Source organism: Apis cerana, linkage group LG1, assembly GCF_029169275.1.
Source record: "Apis cerana isolate GH-2021 linkage group LG1, AcerK_1.0, whole genome shotgun sequence".
Taxonomy (NCBI): Eukaryota; Metazoa; Arthropoda; class Insecta; order Hymenoptera; family Apidae; genus Apis; species Apis cerana.
The window spans coordinates 21,614,118-21,636,287 of record NC_083852.1 but is presented as its reverse complement, the minus strand read 5'-3'; the positions used below and the strand labels follow the sequence as shown (position 1 = coordinate 21,636,287).

Genomic DNA, 22,170 nt, shown 5'->3' with positions numbered 1-22,170 from the left:
CTCTAATTTTTCGCTTAAACAAGCAAACCGAGGTTGGCTCGGTAAAATGGTATCTACAATTCGATCTTGCCGGGATTTCGTCTTCTATTTTTTCGCGTTCCTCTTCGATCTCCACCGGCCAATTAATTTCCGCGATATTTCCGATATCGACGATCGAAGGAAGAAAGCCTTCGACTCGCGTCCGTCACAATTAGATTCGGTTTTTGCCTTTATCACGAGGTGGCTCGTGACATCGCGTCGGCTTATCTTCTTCGCCGCAAACGAAGGGAACGATAGTTTTCCCTTTCCTTTTTTCTCTCTCTCTCTCTCCTCCCCCTCTTCCTTCTTCTCCAAACGAGTCGCGGCTTCCTTCTCGAGTGGCGGAAGAGCGATGGAAAAAGACCGTGGAAAAGGTCTCTCTCTTCCGAACGGTTGGAGAAAGTGCCCCTCTGCTGGTGGCGTCGATGCAACGTGTTGGCTGAATGGCATTTAAATTATACTCCCCCTAGCTACCGTTGATTTATCGCGACGGTGTCCCTTCTTTCCCATCGAATTTCTGGCGTGTCTCGGGGCCGCCGGGATTGTGGATTTACTAAATTTGGAGCGACGGTGAGCGCAGCGTGGAAAAAGGCAACGCGCAATAGCGGGACGAGAAAGGAAATTGTTAGCGTTGCGTGGCGAATCGTTAGAAACGCTCGATGGTATCGTTGCGAGATCGAGCTCCGTGCCCATTCCGATGACCCAATTGCGGCCAAATAAATCGAACGACGCTTGTGTGCAACTGTTCGCTGATCGTTCGCCCTTTTCGCATTACCCACTTTCTCTGCCGTTCCGCATCGCGAACGAAGACAGAAGGGAATAGCGAAAGAAGAAGAAGGAGAAGAGAGAAGCTCGACATGGGGAGACGAGTTCATACGCGTGGTCGAATGTAGGGTGTTAAGAGGGATAATCGGTGGTCGTGTCGTCGTGTTTTCCAATGACTTTCGCCTCTCGCGCCCGTGAATTCATTGAAAAAGAAGGCCGAAACTGCGGCGTGGAATCAATGAGAGGAAGGCGGCGGAGGAGAGGGAGAAGGGGGAAATGGACAGGGTGAACGGGAGCAGCGCGGTAACCGCACCACCCCGCGTGTTATTTATGGGGGTTGCGCGCATTTCTGTCGGGAGCGTGTTTAATGTAAAGCCGGGTCTTATCTTTTACGCGATTTAAGGGGGTTGTAACTACACGTAATCACGCAGTACACGTAGCAGCCGGCCTTGTTGTGTCCCTTTCACTTTGGAATCCGTTGAAATGCTCACGTTTTTTTCTACCCTAGATTCAAACTCCTCCCCCGGCTCACCACTCTCCCCGGTACCTCCTCTTCTTCTGTTCCGCTTTTTTACCCATACGCTTTTCACCCACGAATTGTATGAGCGAAGTGGTGGATCTTTCGCGTACCAGCGTGGCTGGCAATTTACTCGATTGTGAGGAAACGTCTAGTTACGTGGTATATATATATATCGTGCGTTCATCTTTCAGAGAATTCTCATTCGTAAGTGCACCGTCGAGTTTCGAGAACATTATGAATAGTCTCTGTTATCTCCACGCGATTTATTCTTTGAAGTTCTGAATCGAAGCAACGCGTCCCTCCATTCCCGCGATATACATTTTCCCGTCCCATGAAAATATGTTCTTCCCACCGTTTCGGGGAATATTTCGTTCTCGAATCGAAACCGCGGATTGATTTTTAAGGGTCCGCTTGGAAATTTCACGCGAAATTTCGTTCGCCACGAAACTGTCGTTAGAACCGGAGGAACGTCGATCGAATTTCAACGAGCGAGAGTTAAACTGGAAAATTACAAATATCGTCCGCCGATTTTCTAACTGCGCTCGTAACTGAGCAAAGCGGACGAAAAGCAATCGGATAAAGTAGTAGGATAGCAGCAGCGGTCTCGCAATTGCCTCGGCGAAGGGAATTCGCGAAACGGGTCCCGAACTATTCTTTCCCCGCGTGGCGTTGGCCGGCAATAGCGCACGGTCGAAACACACCCTGTGGGACCGATGTTTGTCCCCGTCCTTGTCCCCTTTCTTGCCCCCGTTCTCCGTGCTAGTCGCGATGGAAAAGGACGGGCAACGCTCCGAGGTAATTTTATTTAGAGAAGCGGCGTGCGCGCCGCTGTTACTCGTTACAGAAGGTAATAAAACGGGTCGCCGGGAGCCCGTATAGGCATACGGGCTGCGCTCGGTGTTTTCGACTAATTAACGTTACCCGTCGCCACGGTGCTTCGTGCCCGGTTTTAATATCAGCCTTCGTACGCGACCGATTCGAATATTCCTCGCCTCTTTGGTATTCCGGAAACGAGGTGGCCCGCGTTGCGCAGCCAACGTTAACAGCCTTGTTACGTGGACAATTTCTTCTTTCCCATCCTCGAATAATAAGCTCTTTCTTTTTTTCCCCCGCCCTCCCACTTTTTTCCCCTTTTCCCGTATTACCGCAGGTTTTCGTTTATTCGTTTATTTATTTATTTTTTTTTTTTCAAACGCGGCCAACTATTTCCCCGCGTGTCGAAATAATTATCGCGCGACACTGATTATTCGATCGTACGCCCCAACAACCCAGGTTTTCCATGTTTACCGATAATTTGTCAGCTCCCAGGGAGATTCACAGGCAGCACACCCGCCCCCCTCCCCGTCGCTTGACAACAATGCCCCACGTTTATCCACGATTATAATTAATTTATTTTCAACATCGCGTTACGACGTCGCGTTTTCGCTCGCGAAATACGGTAAACACAGACGCATTAGCTCGAACGTTTATTATAGTTAATCCCGTAGCGATGGAATCGGTCGGATCCGAGAATCGCAATTAACGATTATTTTTCTGGTCGCGTTTTCCTCGGCCTTCTCCTCCCTCTTTCCTCCCCCCTGCTATTCGTTCCCGCTCATCGGTCGCCTGTTTTTCCGTGTCGTTGACTGAGCTTGACTGGACGAGTCCATTATACGGCTCGACCTGACGGGTCGACAGTAAACCCGGGATTTATCGCCATAAGCATAAGATAGCGCATAAGATGCGCCGGTACGTGCCGTTTCTTCTCTCATTAAAGTATCTGCGCGCGAGGCAATTTCGAATTGGAATAAATCTTGTTTTATCGTCGGCCGCGGACGCGATTATCTCGTCATCCCGACTTTGTACTCGCCACTTCTCTGAAACACCGATATCGCTCCGATATCCATCGATTCCTTTCCATTTTTTTTTTTCTACCAGCCTATTTTCATTCTATTTTTTCATTCTACCAGCCTTTCCAATCCTGTCCTAGTATCGACTGGACTGACTTCGTTCTTTTCCTCGAAAATCCATGACACGACGTATCTTATCGACGATCGTTTTCATCGTCGATCCACGTCGAAATTGCATTGTTCTACGCGACACGTCGCGACAACAGATCGATTCAGAAACGAGGAGACGAGCGGTCGTAATTGTGACGCGAGAGCAATCGATAAGCGTATATTTTTTTTAAACTGTCCGACTATTATTTCGATACCGTGCACTCGATTGAAACGAAGTCACGAAGTGACGAATCATTATCGAGTGGCCCGTTTCTCCCCCCCTCCGTTTTATCCTTCCCCATTTCGATCTATTTCTTCTCTTTCTTTTTTTTTCTTTCCTCCCCTCCCCTCCTCTCTCATTGAATCGACACTCCGGTCGGTAAATCCGAGTTACTACTCAGGAACACACCGGAAACTTTGTTCGCTTCTCCTGAGAAATATCGCGGAAGGAAACATCTGTGTACTCATTTCTCTGGCTCCCCAAGGATACTCTAGGAAGCTGCGTAGACAGGCAATAAACCATAAGTCGTTGACGGCTCGGAAGGAGACTCGAAAAGGTTCTTTTCCGCCGTCGAGGACTTCCTTTTTTTTTCCACCGAACCTTTAGCATCTAAATTCTCCCTTACTCCTCTACAATTTTTCCCCCAGTCCCCTCTCCTCTCTCTTTTCTCTCTCTCTCTCTTTCCTTCCCTTTCCTCCCTCCCTCGCATCCTCTTTTCCGCAGCGTCGTCGAAAACTTCGCGATGAAAACAAGGCGAGTACTCGGTCGCTGCGTATTCGAGTTCTCTCCCTATTCTCTCTCCCCCTTTGCAAACTGCCGGGCGAACTCGGTTTTAATCGTTATTGTCCCGATGTAAGTGTTATAAAGGCCACCCCCGTTGTTACGCCGCTCGTAGTACGAAACGGAGAGCGGCTTCTTCCTCCCGTGCTTCCCGCCCGTGGATCCCCTCCTCCCCCTATCGGTCGCTGGATAAGCCCGAATTTCGTATTATACCCGTAATTCGCACGTTTCGCCGCGCGTCTCGCTTTCAGGGACCCCTCCCCTTATTTCTTTGTCCCCGTTTCCTCCCTCTCCATCCCTCCGCGACCCTTTAATACTTTTACAACCGTCCGGTATATACAAGCGAGCGAGCTGTACAAAAAGCAGCCTTCGAACCAACCCTCGACATCCCCCTCCCGTTGGTGATCCTCTTCGTGGTGGCAGCTTCTGATTTCGTGAAAAAGCCTTTCGATCCCTTTCCCCTCCCTCCCCGTGTCTGGCAAAGGGTTAAAAAGGTTACGGGAGGACTATCAAGGGGAGGGGGGCCACGGTTAATCGTTGTCCGCCGGCTAATCGTCCCAAGGTAGTGTTTTACTCCCGCGGGGAGAGTAGTAGCTTCATCCTCCGCTCGGATACCAGGCCGGGAACAAGTCTCAGATTAGGAAACTCGTTCCCTCCGGTTTTTCTCCGGTATTTATGCAAATGAACCACGCGTTCTGAAAGCAATCCTGTGTTTAGCGTAACCTGCCGGATACGAATGGATCTTCGCCTCTCGGTTCTCGAGTTTTTCAGAGGCCTCGCGCACCGGATTAGATTAGGAAGCTCGAAAACGCGGTCAAATCGGCTCGTTTCCAAACTCGAATTCGAATCCCATCCTCCTCCCCGCGATCGAAAAGCGGAGGAAAAGGTGTGGAATGGAAACGAGACTAGATGGATGGATCGATACGGATCGTCTCGAGGATCGAAGACGCGAGCGATTGGAGGCGAGAAGAGGGGCGGTTGGAGACGAGCGCAGTTCGATCGATTTATAATTGGATTACCGCGGTCGTAATTCGCGGTGAATGCTAGTCACAGCTATTACCGTACCTCCATGAATAATGCATTAACGCTTATGGAATGCTCGTACGAACAATGATTGTCATTGACTCGATGATGAACCGAAGTATCAGATTCGTATCGGTAATGAATGCCGGCGCCGCTCGCCTGCGATTTCGGTTTCCCCTTGTTGCAATTACAATCGGATCTCGTGACGGTCCGTGCGGTTTCACCATTGTAATACGGTGTTGTAACGTTGTACGCGCCTCTCGCCAGATGTCACGCGCGGCCATGAAAGCGAACTCTCGGCTATATACACACGCATATATCTATATATATATATATATATATATTCTTATCTCGGATCGGAGACGATCACACGCGATACGAGATCTTTCCATCTTGCTTGTGACGTCGACTCGAGGAGAAAAGCCATCACCGCGTATTACTACGGTGTATCCATGCCGGGTTGGAAAGATTGTTGAGCGCGAGATCCGCGTCGATGGTCGGATTTTTACGTTTCATAATTTACCGCGCGATATACAGTGCGGTAAAAGGTTGGCGAGGGGAGAGGGAGGGGTGGCGTAACCCACGAGACGCGATTGCCATGAATATGGAATCCGGTGAACAGAGGGAACGAAGATTTTATGAATGCTCGGTCGGGTACGGCTCGAAGCGGGCCACGTTCTCATGATACCACCGCGATATTTGCAATGCTAATAATTTCGCGTGATTTTATAATGGACGACGTACCTATGCTCGTGGTGGAAAGCATCGAAAAGCCCTCTCCGTGCCTTCTCGCTTTCCTCCCGTTTTCCAAGTACGTAAGTAAATTTTGATCGAACTTGAAGGAATACCCGTTTCCTCCGGATCGTCGACTCGAGGACTACCGATTCCCCCGCGAATCGTGAACGTGAATTGTTGGCTGGAGCCGCGAGAATCCGCGAGAGGGACGTTTGATTAATGCGCCCTCGGACCCTCGGACATCATTTTTCAATATCTTAGCGAGAGAATTTAAATGCGGCACGAAGAGCAAATCCTGCGGCGGAGAAGGGAGAGAGAGAAGGTCGTGCGCACAGTCGCGCGATCTTCTATTTGTATCTGTCGTCATGATGAGTTACAAAAAGGCGGATAAAGAGAGAGAGAGAGAGAGAACGCGTGTGCAACGCGGGGCTCCCGTTGTGTTCTGCCCCCGGTGTCTCCTCCTCGATCGAGGTTCTCGGGGATCGAGAAAGAGAAAACGACCTCGCCGACTAGAAGATACTTACAATCCCGATTCGTTACAATAACTCTTGTTTCTTCTGCAACGCGCCTCTCGTATAATGCTTCGCAGGTATTCGAATTCGATCGACGGGAATCTAACCAGTCTCGTCTTATTAGGCACGCGCGCACACGCGCACGAACGCTCGTATACGTGCACGAGATCGATCGGTCGGTGATGGTGAACCAGGCCAATAAAGCATGACTCGCGGTATCCTTTTTTCGGCGATCGAAGTTTAATTGTGAGTTGAATTTGAATCCGATCCTCGACGTGCTCGCGATGTATCTCGTCGATCCTTCTCTCTCTCTCTCTCTCCCTCCCTCCTTCCTCGTCCCGCGCTAGGATTGTTTTCGAGACTCTTTTTTATCGAGCAACCTCGATCGTTGCAACCAGCCATGTACGGTTCATGCAAGCGCCTCCTCGTTTTGACGTACGAATACACCCATCGTCTACGCACAACGAGAGATACGCCGGGATTATAGACTCGCCCGAACGAACGAAATTCATGAGCGACTCGGTATAAGAACGTCCCGTCTTGGTACACGCTACGATTGTCTCGAACCACTTATCTTCTGGAATTCACGCGCAACGTTGATCCGAAGGGTTTCGCTTTATGTATTAATCTGAGGATGAGAATTGTTTCTCGATATCGAAAAAAGAGATCTCTTCACCCTTCGCCCTATTTAATTCCTCTCGTCGTTTTGCCATTTCTATATATCTGAAATAATATCTCGAATATTTATATCCGTGATCCGTGATCGACGAGCGATCGCGTACGACGATGCGAATTTATCGTATCCGAGAAGAGGAGGGAGAAGAGAGAAATGTCGCGTCGATAGATAGTAAGATGGATCTCTTTCATCCCCGCGATGCCGATAACCCCGTTACGATACGATTACAATACTACCGTTAATTCTGAAACCGAAGCGTAAACGTCCAATTAACAACGGGTAAGTTGGAAACACGCGTGTAATCTTGCCCCATCCTCCCCCCTTATTCCCTCGCGAACCCCCGAGCCGGTTATTACGGAAAATTTTTAAAGGCCGCCTAGCCTTCGCCGAGATATACGTTTGCCCGTATATACAATCCTGGAAGCTATACGGTAACCCTACGGGGGTGAACATAAAACCTGTTTCAAGTAGAAGGCCAAAATTACACGTCCCGTAGCTCAAGTTTAGTTCGTGATCGCGCAGCCTCTTGGGCATAAAACGGTATACTACCACCGTCTTCCCTCCTGGAGGAGCCGCTAAGATGAGTAGCGACCCGTGGATACCAGTGGGTAGCGTTCTCACCACCTGCCCTTATTCAGACTATTCGTTCGCCAACGCGTTACATGCTTCACGCTCTCGAATTGGAGGGGCATGGATTCTGGACACAAATTGGAACCGAGACTTTCTTCCCGTTATAACGTGGAAATAGGGCGACCGCGCGTGATTTTATTTATCTATTTTTCTCTTTCCCCCGACGGAAAACGCGCGGGAAATCGCGGGAGGGGAAGGGAGGATAAGGGAGGAGAGGACAGTCGCGATTAACGAGCCCGTGAAATTCCCAGCATCGGTTTACTAATAATGACGGTAATAACAACAACAGCAACAATAGTAATGGCCCGGCCTTTTTTATTACCCCGCGTGAACAAAGCGGGAGGTTTGAGACGAGCCCTGGCCACTTTACAACCCGAAGCCTAAAGAGGTACGAAGCACGAGGTACGAAGGGGGCAGGGGCGAAGGGATGGAAGGAAAGGGAGGGAAAGGGTCCGCGTTGGAACGAGTATAATAATAACGGCGGCGCAGATCCCAGGAGTGAGATACACGGCGCGTAATTCAAAAAATACGATACGCGCGGAGCGAAGCACGCGGAGGGAATGCCTGGCGATGATAATAAAAATGGCGAGATTGCGTCATTCTAGAATTGGTGCCGCAGCTGAGTGCTTTTCGTCCCCCGGCACCCCGTCCCTCCCCTCTTTAACCCGGTGAAGACTTCGCGGGCTTATTTTCCTTGGCCGGAGGAACTTTACGAGCGGTGCGTCGATAAATTCTCCCCGTAGTCTCTAAGACGGCGATAAATTACTAATTTCCTCGCCGTCCTCTTAACGTCGATAAACTTTCAAACAGTATTCGCGCTTCGAGAAGTTATTAATGATTCTCAGGCCCGGGGAATGCGTCGGCCCCGAAACAAAACGCGAACGTTTCTTTCGAGGGATTCTCATTTCCGGCCCCGCCGAGGATCGTCTTCGTCGTCGCGGTAACACTCTCTTGTCCTTTCTTTTTCCTCTTACTTTTTTCTTTTTCTCTCTCCATCCATCGCCGCTTTCTCGCGCGCGAGACGCAACCAGGAAACAACCAGTCGTTGCCTCCCCCTAACAGTAATCCTCTCGAGCGAACCCACCAAGTTTCTCCTCGAATCTTTCCGCGAGAGACGAGTACTAATGATAGACGCCACGCTACGCTACGAGTTCCCGGCCAGTGTAACCTCGTATATAAAGTTAGCAGGTAGTATTTACAAACGAGCTAGTTGCAGAAGGGAATAGGAACGGTCCATTTTCATCGACCGACCATTAACTTGCGTTAATAAGGGTTAACGTAAGATATATATATATATATATATGTAGGACGTAAGATGAATGGAAAACGCGTCGGAAGGCCCGTCCTTCTTCTCGATAGATGCCGAGAATTTCGATCCCCGAAACGATGGATTTCTCTTTTCACCCCACACCTCCTCTCTCGAGCCTTCCTCTCGTTCAGGCCCGTCTCTCTTTCTTTCCGCGCTATTATCTCGTTAGTACGCCGCTGTGTCACGGCTCGACAAAGTTTGAAGCTTTCATAGAGTGCCTCAGGACCGAAGATCGACCCCAACCCCCGCCACGTTTACAAGCATCCTCCTCTCTCTCTCTTTCTCCCGCTCATTCCGTTCCGATTTCCCTCTCTCACTCTCTCTCTCCCCCACTCCGTCTTTCTCTTTGTCCATTTTTCTCAGCAGCTGTCCTCCTTCCTCGCCCGGTGTATATATCCAACGAAAGCGTCGGGAAGCGCCGTGATGCCACGAGGACGGAATTTTCAGTGTGTTTCTCCCTCGGTTATTCAGGTCTGCGCTCTCGCCCCAGATTTTCTGTGCAAAGGTACACAAGTGTGCGCCGCGCTCGGCTATGCACGCGGTGTTCCAGATATTTCGCCGTGATACGTGGGGAGAGAGGAAGAGAGAGGGAGCGAGGCCGCGAGACCACGGGCTCTAATTGCCAGCCCGGTTACGCAGTACGTATACTCGTCAAATTTTTTATTCGTCGCGTTTCGCTCGCGCACTTGTTAGCCCGCCGTCTAATAAGCGGGAGAGAGCGTTGAACGTGGGCCGTGAGCGTGTGCACGCGCGACAGAATAAAAATGTTATTCTTCCACGAGGAGCCGGAGCCCCGTAATTATGTTGTAACGCGTTGCGCGAGCGGGCCTCGGATACGGGAGGGTTTACACGGAGAGAGCGTGTGCGAACCAACGCTCCTACGTTTTATTCGTTCGCCGTCGTTAATAACGACGAAAGCGTATTTATATACATATATATATTCAGTATACACGCGTGGAACACGAAGAATCGGCCGGCCTTCGACCTTATTATTCATCCAACTCGATCGAGGAAAAAGTGGAGAGGGAGAAAAGGAAACGAGCGATGCACGTACGTCATACGTCGATAATAGAAATTTCACGCTCGATCGAACACGAGCGACACGACGGGTGTCTCTGTAAGAGTACTTGGACGAGTAATTGTCGCGGGGTTAAAAAAAATGGGTGTCGGAATGTAACGTATTCCACGAGTATATATATATATACGACGACCACGACGAGTCCTTTCTCCGGTTCAGCAACGGCGCAAAGATCTTAGGAGGCGATAACGTGTAACGGACAATTAGCCGTTTCTCGATATCGGGCGGGGGCGTAAGAGCAAATCTATGGAGCGTGCCGATCGGTGCGTTCGATCTCTGGCGGGCGAGATAGGTGTGCAGAAGGGTATAGAGGGAGGGTGAAAGGCCGGGAGAAAGAGAGAGGAGAGAAAGCGAAGAATGACGTGTTCGGTAATTAGCGTATTATGCATTCGGCCGCGTTTGATTTATCGGGAGCCTCGAAGGGGAACAGGATGTGCCCCTGGGGCGCACCCAGCTCCATCTCACGCAACTCTCCTCCTCTCCTCGCTGCTCTCCTCTTGAACAGCCGCCGCCGCTCTCTGCCCTTCTTTTCGTTTCGTCCCTTTCCCTCTCGTTTCCCTTCGGTCTTGGCGGACTCCGTCGTCGGTGAATCTCGCCTCGCCTCTTCCGAACGGAGTAACATCGGCCCTCTTCACTCTCGCTCTCTTCTTCTGCTCCGTCTCGTCGTCCGCCCATCCTTCTCACCAGCGCGCGCTGCTACTCTCTCTCTCTCCCTTTCTCTCCCTTCCATCCGCTCGCCTCTCTCCTCTCTCCTCTCCTCTCCTCTCTTCTCTTCTCTTCCCACCCTCTGCGCCGGACTTCTTCTTCTTCTTCGTTCCTCCTCTATTCACCCGCCCCTTCCACCGTGCCCCTCGTCCCTTCCAGCCCTTTTTTCCTTCTCTCGTTCTTACCCGTACCTACTCGCCATTATCTTCTTTCATTGGCCTTCGTTGCCTCGCCATGGCAATACAGAGATGACGGTAGAAGTGGGACGGAGAGCGAAAAAAGAAAGGGTCCCTTTTCTCTCGCACTTTTCTCTTCGATGCTCGGGATAACCATTGGCCTGTCTTCTTTTTTTTCTTTTTTGTTTTTTCGAGCACTATGCACTCGTGCACGAAAGATTTTCTTCGACTTACGCGGCGCGAGATTTTCAGCATCGATCGAGGGATTGCTTTTATCTCTCGTTCTCTTTGACGATTTATCTTCCCTCTTTACGAACGAGAAACGATGCGAGTTGGATGATCGAGATCGACGATCATCATCACCCGTAGCGCCGCCTCTATTTTCATCTCTCGAACAGCGTGACGACTCGAAACGACAAACTACGATTTCACGGAGGTAACGGCTCGTGAATGCCGGTCAATCGGAGCCGGGCCGAGTCCTTCGCAAACAGGAGACACCCAGGAAACACCGAGTCTTCTACCTGAAATCGAACTCCGGGATCACTTTGGTCGGAGGGTAACTTTTAAACATCGACATCCCAGTTTTCCACGAAGCGCCCCGCAACCGACTTTACCTGTTTAACGATATTTTCCTTGGCCTCTCCTTTAGCAAAAATATTTGCCCAACAACAATAATATTTTTACAATACTTTTGCGCCAACGTACACGTACGATGTTCCTTGCGTAAACTCGAGAGACGCGGCATGTACTTTCTTTTCTACGTAATATATTCATCGCGTTATTCTCGTTATATTCCACGAAAGCGTATCTTTTTTCGTATGAAGAGGACGGGAAGCACGAGGATGGGGAGAGCGCGCGAAAATCTGAAAAAAAAGAAAAACGAAGAAACTAAACAGCAAAAAAGAGAGATATCGATTGGAATTGTCGTGCGAGAGGAACTCGTTGAAACCTTTTTCGCTGTTCGGGAAAGTGAATCGCGGAAAGGGAAGCGATGCGTTCTCCAGCGATAGGAACTTGCCTTAACAACGGTTATCTCGTAAACAGAGTCTCGGGAGTCTCGTCTGGAGGCGAGAGAGGTGTCCGTTCCGCCCGTCGAATTCGTAAATTCTACGAAACCGCGCCGATACTCTTTTCAAATATTCAATACCACCCCCTCCCTCTACTTTCCCACTCCGACAATGGATTTATCCCGGATTCTTCCCGGAATTCCTCTATCGAATACGATCGCAAAATCTCGAATACGTCGAACCCTGGCCAAGTTCCTCTGCAACTCTCTCTCTCTCTCTCTTTCTCCCTTAAAACTTTCTTTCGCGAGTCATCCCGCATTCCCTTTTTGCCTCCAGCAAAGAAGAATCTTCCGCGTGTCCTCACGTGAAATGCTTCTCCTCTTCCTCCGTTTCTTCTGTCCCCGCCCCCTCCCTCCCCCTTGATTCGCTCTCGAAAATTTCCAAGTCAGCCAGACACGGTCGACGCGATCGAGGAGGGCTGCTGCTGCTGCTGCTGCTGCTAATCCCTTTCACGAGGGACAAAGGTCGGGTGGTTGTGGACGTCGGAAGAGGGAGGATCCACTGTGTGCGTAGGTATCGCGATGAATAACGCGATAAAAATAGCGCGAGTAGAAATCACGGGGCGGGGGGATTCTCACCCCTTCCTTCCGGCCAGAGGGGTTGACTTTTATGTAAACGATCAACGGGGAGCCACGTCAGCATTTCCAAACCCTGTATACGCGTTGCACTTTTTCCACGACAAACAGCCTCTCACCCTGAAGGAAGGCTTGAAGGCGAAGGTGAAGGAGAGCGCGGAAGAGGCAACGCGTGCCAACTTTTCAAACACCATACTCCACGAGGGAAAGAGAGAGAGAGAGAGAGTGAGAGTGATACTAAGAACAAATTTTATCGATACACTAGGAGGAGACTACCGCGATAGCACGAATAGACACGCACGATCTTTCGATAAAAGAGGGAGAGGGATTTCGATTTTCCTTCCTCTATCCATCCTCCGCGCGCGTTCCTCTTTCCCTTTCGTCGAGCCGATCTCGATGAATTCTCGAGATGAGATCCCTAAAGTTCACCCTCTCCTCTCTCCCCCACCTGGACAAAGGTGGAATCCTTTGTTTCAATTTTCCAGAGGAGGGATGATCCAAGCCCCGCGCGCGCGATAGCGTAACGACCGGGATAAAGACGATAAAAGAACGGGATTCCCCTGTTTCGAATGCCACGCTCGGATGATTTCTGCATTACGGAGCGCATTACGCAGGACGCGTATAATATAGGGGAGGACTAAGGTGGATGACTGTCGACTAGGCTGGGGCGACACGCACGGCCAGAGTGATTATATCAATAATAGCTCCCGCGAGGATCGATCCGCGGAGACGTATGCGCGCCTCGTCGGGCCACATCCCTCCGTCCCTCTTTCCCTCTCTCCCTCGTTAAGATAACGCCGCCTGATTCCGCGCGAGTTGTACGGTTTACTACACCCCTGTACTCGCTTCCCGAATATCCGATCGCCGGATGAGTTAATCCCCCTCCTAACTTTTTATCGGCCGGTTAATAAATTTATCGCTATCGAAGCCTCGCGATCTCTCGTTACCGCGCCTTCGCCACGAGACGACGGGATTACCTCGTTTTAGAGAATAATTAATCGCGAATCGTCCTCGACCAACCATCTCCGCTTCATCAAACCTTCTTTCGTCCCCGACCATCCATCCCGTTCGCTGCATTTCGTTGCACGCTTCGTTGCCGGATTTTATCGTTTATTACGACCGCCTTAATCGCCGTCCTAATGCCATCGTATCAGCATCGTACGAGCGTTTATGATGTCTCGAGAGCCAGACGAGACGATGATGCACCCTAAATCAAGTGACGGGTTAATAAAGCGTCCCCCGTACGCTGATCCAAGCCTTCGCCGCGAATGGCATTCTTCCGCCTTGGCATTCGCTGGCAATAAAGCGCATTTACGATCCATCTCTCCCGGCGTCTCTGCCCATTTTCCATCCCCGTCTCGCGATTTTCCGCGACCTTCCGCTTTCCGTATCGCGTATTTTTCGAATCGGTGGTGGATATTTTTGAGAGAAAGAGAGAGAGAGAGATTCTCACGATCGTATCCTCTCGCTTGATTGCGTTAATATTCGAGGATCTCGCGTGATCGATTTACGAGTGGATCGATACCTCGTCCATGTAGCGATGACCTCGTTCCGACGCGAATGGGTCGGGATAACGAGCGAAGCGTTTGAGAAAGAATTATGGCGTGGATTTAATTTGCTTGTTAGTAGATTAACCTTGAATCATCCGTAGGAGAGATGATCAGATATTTATAGAGCAAGTCTAGAACGATGTTTCGGACAATTGGGAACCAGACTCGAAGAAAGCTTTCAACTGCCTTTATACTCGAGATGCGAGTCATTTAGGTTCCCTTTATTTCGTTATTAGAAAGTGCCGTAAAATAATTTTTTGCGTTACCTGTAAGACACACTCGTGTCTTCGAAAAATCACCTCGAATTGCTCAAATTCGCCGAGAAAGTGGTCGAGCGCAGAGGGTTGATTAAAAATTCCAATCAATTATTTGCCTGCAGGAAATCGGGAAGGAGGAAGAGAAATTGGATCGGTGGTCGATGAAAAGAAATTTCACAAAAATCGTAAATACGGTGTTAAATTTCTCAAGAAGCAGCAGAGACCGCAAGGGGATTCATCTCCTCGAACGAGCAATTTAAACCAACACCGTAGCCGACTAGCCGAACACCTCGCACGGTTTTTTCGCCGAGTCGTAAAGCCGTTGCGCGGTGGGTCCCCGGTTTCTTGGCCACGTCCGATAGTGTGGTACGCGGCAATTACACGCGAGTAACGAGCCGTGGCGCGGCGACGCGCGAGATTTAGAAGGCACTTCCGATCCGACATTGACGAGCGTGGCGAGAAAGAGAGAGCTGGTCACCTCGAACTGGATGAGCGCAAGGAGCGAGGTCGCGTTTAAAATAGCGGCGTCGTTAATTCGCTCGAGGCATTTGATTCCAGGAATCGTTCCAGCCCTCGAAATTTCACCGCCTCGAATTCGAACGGGAAGAGTAAATATTTGCCTGCGGGAAAAAAATTTCCCTCGCGCAAGATGGACGAGACGGAAGGAGTCCTCGAAGGAGGCTCCTCTTAAAGAGGGGGTTTATCGTTTCGTCGTGCTTCGTTTTTACAAGGGGCGTCGTTGAACGTGGAAACGGGTTACGTTGCGTTGTAAAGTTATTCGAGCATTCGGGGACACGCGTCGCGGATTTTGATACCGTCGTAAAAAGGAACGTTAAGGGAACTGGTTGGCGTTGTCCAACGAGTGATGTTTCGCTTGTTTCGCGACGGATGCGTCGTAACGTTGATGTCGTTACGAGAAATCGTTGCCCCAGTTCTTCTCCATCACTGGAGATTCGTTATTTCGGTCTCGGTCGGAAGGAAGTGGGATGTTTGGAAATATTTTAATTTCGTGAGCACCATTGCGGTGCAGCAAAATAATTTCGTGATGATAATTATAATAGAATGATCGACATCGAAGATGAAAATGAAAGGTTATAATAAAATTATTATATTGGTATGCACGATGATTGGATTTGTAGAAATTGAATAACAGAAGAGAAATCTTGAAACGGATCCAGGCACAATTGAATACGATCAAAATATCAAATCTAGCATTATGAGTTTTATATAATTTTTCTCTACGGAATAAACGTATATCGCGAAATGGTAAAAATGGTAAAAGTTTGATCTAAAATTTACAAATATTTGGAATTAAGATTGGAGTTTATATTTAGTATAAAAGTTTCATGAATTTCGATAAAGAGAGAGAGGAAGCAGTGTTTTTACGAGAACTCCTTTCGAAGAAGAATCCTGTAGTAGAAAACCATTGTGCGAACACTCGAATCTTTCAATCGTCGAAATAGCCCGTTATCGATCCCGTTCGAACAATTCGAATTATAAAACGATTTCAATAGAGTTCTCCAACAAACTCCGTATTCGATCAGGAAAATCGTTTTCCCCGGTCTCCGCGGATTGCACGGTAAACCAAACGAGCGAAACAACACAACTGAGCTTCAACCGGAGCGTAAAATTCGCCGGGGAAACGGCGCGAGCAACAAAAATTCAAGCACCCATTTTTTTTCCTTTTCTTTTCTTTTTTTCAAGAGTGACGTCGTAAAAGAAAGGTTTACCCGTGGACCGTTTACATCGTGCCATTGGCGGACTTCCGTCCTCCCGAAATCCTCTTTTTCACCAAGTTGCTGCAAAGTTTATTTTTCTTTCACGGATGGAAAACTCCGATGGACACGAACAAAAGATGATCGATCGCGCGCGTATTTTTCCTACGTACGGGAAATGTTAATATATTCGCGAACTTCAACTTTTTTCGCGCCAAATATTTTCTTCGACCTTCCGAAAACAAATCGAAACGAACGATATGTAATCCGATTAACTCTGTAAGCAGAAAATTTCTTCCCGGACTTTGACCCGTTTTTAATTTAACCCGACCACCTTGATCGTTTGCCGGAACGCAGGCACTCTCTTTCCCTCTCCTCGGTCGAAAGGGAGAGGAAGGAAGGGGGAAGGAGAAGGGGCGGCGGAGAGAGCGGAGGAAAGGAAAACGGGGAAGAGGTTAGGGTGGGGCCGGTGTGTTCCGGTCAGTACCATCTTCTTCTCTTCATCGTGGCCTCGGCATGCCCCTTCGTAATTTATGTTTGCTTTATGGCCAGGAGAATAAGGAAGCATCTTATTAAAGACGGCCGCGTTGTTGGCCGCGAAGAGGAGGCAACTTGCAACCGGGCCGGTCGGGTGGAGGAGCGACCGAGAAAGGGACACGCGGCATTGCATACGTCCCCGCGAAATTCCCTCGTCTTCCCTCCCCCTGTTGCAACTGCGGTCACGGTTTTACGTGCAGTTTCGCCGACACCGCGTGTGCACGCGCGTCTTTTTTGTTTTCGGTGTGGCCGAAGTTTTGTTAGCCGGCACATTTATGTAAACGCGGACGTTAAAGGCTCGTAAATTCCGTTCCTCCGTTCCTCGTCGCGAATTTACCCGCTTGAAATCTCCGCGCGGTCCAACTTGGTGTCCGCTCGAATCTCGTCTTCGGGAAAATATATATATATATATATTCGAAATCGAGAAAGAGAGACGAGCAGATCGTATCGAGTTTGTTATTTCGAGTTAATTCGCGGGGCTGGATCGGTAACCGGAGGCAAAATAATCTCGGTAGGGTGTCGCGACCGATCGTCCAACATTTTGTCAGCCGGCGTGAAATTTTGGATGGGAAGCGGAGGGAGGGAGGAGAGGGGAGTGCTTGTCGGGCGGATTGGGATAATAGGATCGAGCAGTATGTGGCGGTGGATGTGTTTTATCTACGCAACGACGCATTAATAGAGGCGACGCGACGGTGTCCGTTTAATCGGCCTATACGGACGATATCCGCTTTTAAGAGGAACGAAAATATCGAGCCCGGGCGCGGGTCAACATTTCGTAAAATTGATGGTTTCGAAACTCGGCAAAAGTTTCTCGCGCGTACGCAAGGCAACGTACGGCTCCATTTCGAATTCTTCAATTTCAATCGCTTTTCTTTCGTCCTCGCGTTTCGGGAGAAATAAAAGTTGCGACCATTTGAGAATATATATATATATTCGGGTCGGTGAATCATAGCTGTAATAAGTTTTTAAAGGGAGAGAAGGCTTGCAGGATTGAGTAAGCGTTAATTTCACGGGAATCAACGGGGGCGATGACAGGCGGTTAAAGGAAGGAAACGCGGGTTTTGTCGTTACGGGCACGATTTACGTCACCTACGGTTCCGGATTTTCGGCACACTTGAATCCGTTGTCCCGTTTACCTTGGAGGGAGGGCAAGATTCGTCCTCTTTGTTCGAAAAAGGACGGCGGCTGTCGGAGTAGAACCGAGATTACCTGAAATCTACCTGAGAATCCCGCCCCCCGTCGTCACGTCGCTGTGTGTAGTAAAGTCCCACGGGAAATCCATAGTTTTGTTCGCGCTGGACGTCGGCGCTGGGATAAGCGGATTTATGCTCGTTCGTTTTCGACCGTGTTACCTACCGTTTGTGCACGCCTATCACCTGCGCCGCTAATAAGGTGGAAATACGGTGGAATTTCGCTCCGTAATCCGGACGCAACGTGAAACAGGAATTGGATCGATCGAGGGAACGAAGAAAGTTTGATCCGTAAAACTATTTAATGAAACGAGGCGAGGAGGCGTACATCGGTTTATCCCTTTGTGCGTTTCCTCTATGAAAAATTTGGCGCTGGTCGATTATTGGCGCGAATCGTGCAGCGATATTTATACGTAGAGGGGGGAGGAGCGGCGGGATAGGGAATAGGAAAGCAATAAAGCAACTGCCGATAACTGCGCGGCGGCCAGATTGAAAAGTGGTGACGACGATCGAGGCACACGTCGAACATATAAAACGCGCGAGCTTTTACCCGTTCCTATTCGTCTCGTGCCTCTCTGTTGCTACTCTTTCCCTCCCCTCGCTGTGTATACGGATTAATTTTCCATAATAGAACCGGGAATCGACGAATCATTTTTTTTCTTCTTCTTCTTCTTTTCCATTGATCGGTGGAACCGGGGAGTCGTCGGAGATCTCGACGAAATCAATTTCACTCGGCTGTTTGTTCCACGATTCTTCGAAGAACGAACCTCGCTTTCTCGCACGCGTTTTCGATCTAATCTCCGATGATCCCCGTTCCTCGAATTCTCGCATACAAACGAAAAAGACACTCCATGCTGGTGCCGTATATCTTGCTGAGCGTCTACATTTTCGAGGCCTGTTTATCCGCGCGCCGCGTAATGAAAAGTATCGAAAAGAAAGAAAAGGGGAAAGAGGAGAAGAAGAAAAAAGTCGGCGAACGATGGAGAAGAAGAAAGCAAGAAGGACGAGTGGTTGCACGGGCGGAGAGGTAAGCAGATTCTTCTCCCCGGCATTCGAAATCGTTCTGGAAGTATATACGAGCCGTTTAACCGAGAAATCGTCATTTAGATACTTGCTAAAAGCGATTCGCCATAAAACTGAAAGCACGGGGCCGACGAGCCCCGTTGCCTCTCGCTCCGTCCGATAGGAAGTCTAATGGGGGTCCGTTACCACTCCGCCGCGGCCACGGTTCAGAAAATAACTTTCGCCTCGGTAAAACTGTGTGGATGTGCGTCGCTCATAATCCCCGCCGTCCTGTCCACTCCCCCCTCCCCGCGCGTGGTCGAGGCGCGCGGTTAAACGAACGACCTAGCGTGAAAACGACGAGGACGGTGGAGAGATTTTCGATGTCCTAATGGCATCTCCCGCCGCATAGCTCAGATTCGCTAAATCCGTCCGATGGCCGATTCGCCTTGTAAATCCTACGCTCGATTCTTCGAATCCTCCCTCCCTCTCCCTCGCTCGTTCTCTCTTTCTCTTTCTTTCTGCCCTTAGATAATCCCGTCGCCACGGATAACACCACGTCGAGTCGTATCGTCGCGGTGATTCCCGCGTGGAATGAAGAAGACTCGTCCATCGAAGCCTATCCGCGATTGCAATTATGATCTCACGTGTCTCTCGACGAGGCGGAGAGAGGATGATGTTTCTCCAGGTACCGAGGCTATTACGTTGGCCGGTCCTCGAAACGCTTCTCTCCGCGCGGCTCTGTCGCGAATTACAGCCGGCTCTGTAAGCCGAGAACGAGCGAGATGGAAACAGGGAGGGACGGAGAGAGAGGATAACGGAGAAATCGCGTTCCTGATCGGTCTCCTCGCCGGTCTATCGTCGGCCAAGCTATTAAAGGGACGTTAATCGTCGCATCCGACGAACAATGGCGACATCGAAATTACAGGTATACGCCCGACACGCCGTTCAGTCCTCTCGATACACACTCTCTCTTTCCCCTCGTCCTCCTCTCGTTCCTCTTTTCGCGTGTACCACCCGTCTTGTACACGGTGCCGTCCTCGTCGTGTGTACACTCGTAAAACATCGATGGAACAGGCCAGCGAGAGGATTTTACGCGTTGCCACGCTCGTACGCGCTCCATTCTCTGGTACGCTTCTGGAATGTCGGGACGGAGTCGATACGTGTTCCGTTCAAACTATCCATTCCCTCCCCCTCTCCCGCGCGAGAACCACGGACAGGACGCATCCTCGCTGCAGGCGATACAGGAATTTGGGCCTCGAGCGAGTTCCAACGTTCGGAACAAGCGTGGAATTTGGTCGGTCGCGGTTTTATTAGGTCGCGCAGTTTCGTCGTCGTCGCCGTCGTTCCCTCTTTATTTGGGACGACGATAGCGATTTATCTTTGCTACGATTAGAAACGATTATCCCGCTCTGCGGTGAGAATCGATCGAGCGCGTTATCGCATCTTTTCTTCGATCTTTTTTCTCTTCAAAATCGGACGAGATTTCGAGAAAGGACGCGTCGTACTCGGACGAATATGGATCGATTTGGAATCGAGAGGGACGGATTTGATTCGGCGAACTCCGAGGGGGAGTTCTTGGCGCGTCAAGTCGCGTACGAAATTGAATGAAACATATTGAAACGTACCGTGGCCATTCATTCTTTCTTTTCGCGCGCGGCCCTCGGATTCGAGGCGAAACAAGATTAACATGTCGTCCAATTTGCCAATGATTTACGGTCGTTCCGTTTGTTCGAAAGTCGGCGAGGGGTGCCCCCTGGTTATTACGCAGCTTTTAATAATAGAGACGCCCGTGTATGTACGCCTTCCGCGCATAAATCTTTGGGTCCGTGCGATTTTGCGCCAGCGATTAACGTCCAAGCGTACCTCTCGATGGAAATTACGTTTCCTTTCTTTTTATACTGCTCCTTCCCTCGCCCTTCCGCTTTAATCCCACCACCTCTCGTTTCGTTCCGTTCGCCTCCCGAGACGATTTTTAGATCGAGAGACAAAGAAAGAAAAAAAAAGTATTTGTTACGGCGAAATATTTTTTTCTTTAATAGCACAGTGCTGGCACGATCGTTGCATCGTTCGTGTAATACAAGCCGGATGTAAACTTTCGCGCAAATTGTCGTCCCAGAGAAAATTACCGGAATAATACGAATAATTAAGCGATTCGAGCAAATGACGATGAGGAGTCGGATTGCACGTACGCACGCCAAGCCAACCGTCTTTACGACGCTTCCTTCTTCGTCGAGTTAACGATGCCGTTTTCAAGGTAATGCACTGTATCGCGCTGAACGCGCGGTATTTTTCAGTTTACGGCGATCCTCGTGTTTATCCTCGCGCAACCGAGCGAATTTTCTTTGAAATCGTATCGCTTCGCTCCCTCCCTCTCTCTCTTTCTCTCTTTGAATTCGCCGAGAAAAATATTTCTTTCTCCTCCCTCCTTCCAACCTCCGCAATCTCCTTTGAGTAATTGAATACCGCCGCTATCGGGAAGACAAATTCTTTTTCGTTTACTACTACCTACACTACTACTACCTTCGAAACCGATTTCATTACTTTAACCGTCTCGCTCGCCAATGTATAATCGTTCCATTGGACAACGCATTTATTAAAATCTCCGGTGACAAGTTTCAAGAGCTTGTCTCTTGGATATACTCCCGATCATATCGCGACAAATGGCCCCAAGTTGGCTGTGTTTCGCGTATAGACACAACACCGGCGTCGGCCGTATATTTATCGCGCCGACTGCGTAACGCTGCTCGCACACGCGGATACACGCGACGGGGGCGGCGGCGGTGGCGGCGTGCTCCTGTTTGTATCGTCAACATTTGCTCTGGCCGGGGCCCCCCCTCCCCTTCGTATTAATGACATTCGGATCGCCGCTCGACCCGAGACGATCGAAGGCCTCCCTCCGACCGCGTAACCCTTTCGCAGTGACACACCTCCGCCTCCCCAGACGTCATAAAATTTCCAACGTTCCCCCTCGCATCGAAACGCCTGAATGTTTGCCGAAATACTAGAGGTCCTCGGACCTCTTCGAACCGAAGGGCGGCGAATTTCGTTTCCTACCGCGTTCCACGCTGCTACAGAGAGAGAGAGAGAGAGAAAGAGATCGGAGAAAAAGCGCGCGCGTTTGCCACCGGTATGCCACCACCGGCAGGAGGAATTAATTCGCGACTTGGCCGCGCACAAAAGCGGTCCACCGACCGCGGAAGGGCTGCACGATACAAAGGGAGGAAATTGAATCAAGGAATTAAAATTAAATTAGGATTAATTAAGTGGCGCGGGAGCGGTGGCAGCCGTCGAACGCGGAATTAATTCGTCGGTCACGTGAATCATCGAGCCTCTCGGTGATTCGAGGATGGTGCGGTCACGACGCCCG

At 49.8% G+C, this 22,170-nt stretch overlaps 1 protein-coding gene across 14 annotated transcripts in view; it reads left to right on the top strand.

Moving 5' to 3' along the window:
- The window catches only part of LOC108002419 (latrophilin Cirl), a 361,012-nt gene that overhangs the window by 81,172 nt on the left and 257,670 nt on the right, over nucleotides 1–22,170 (top strand). For 8 of the 14 annotated variants that reach the window (XM_062074988.1, XM_062074840.1, XM_062075392.1 and 5 more), the window contains exon 1: nucleotides 18,635–18,825. The exons of the other annotated variants lie outside the window; for them this stretch is intronic. In XM_062074988.1, coding sequence (XP_061930972.1) covers nucleotides 18,650–18,825 — 176 coding nt within the window. In that variant the 5' untranslated portion in view covers nucleotides 18,635–18,649. Of the gene's footprint in view, nucleotides 1–18,634; nucleotides 18,826–22,170 lie in introns of those variants that run through there. 14 annotated transcript variants of the gene reach the window in all.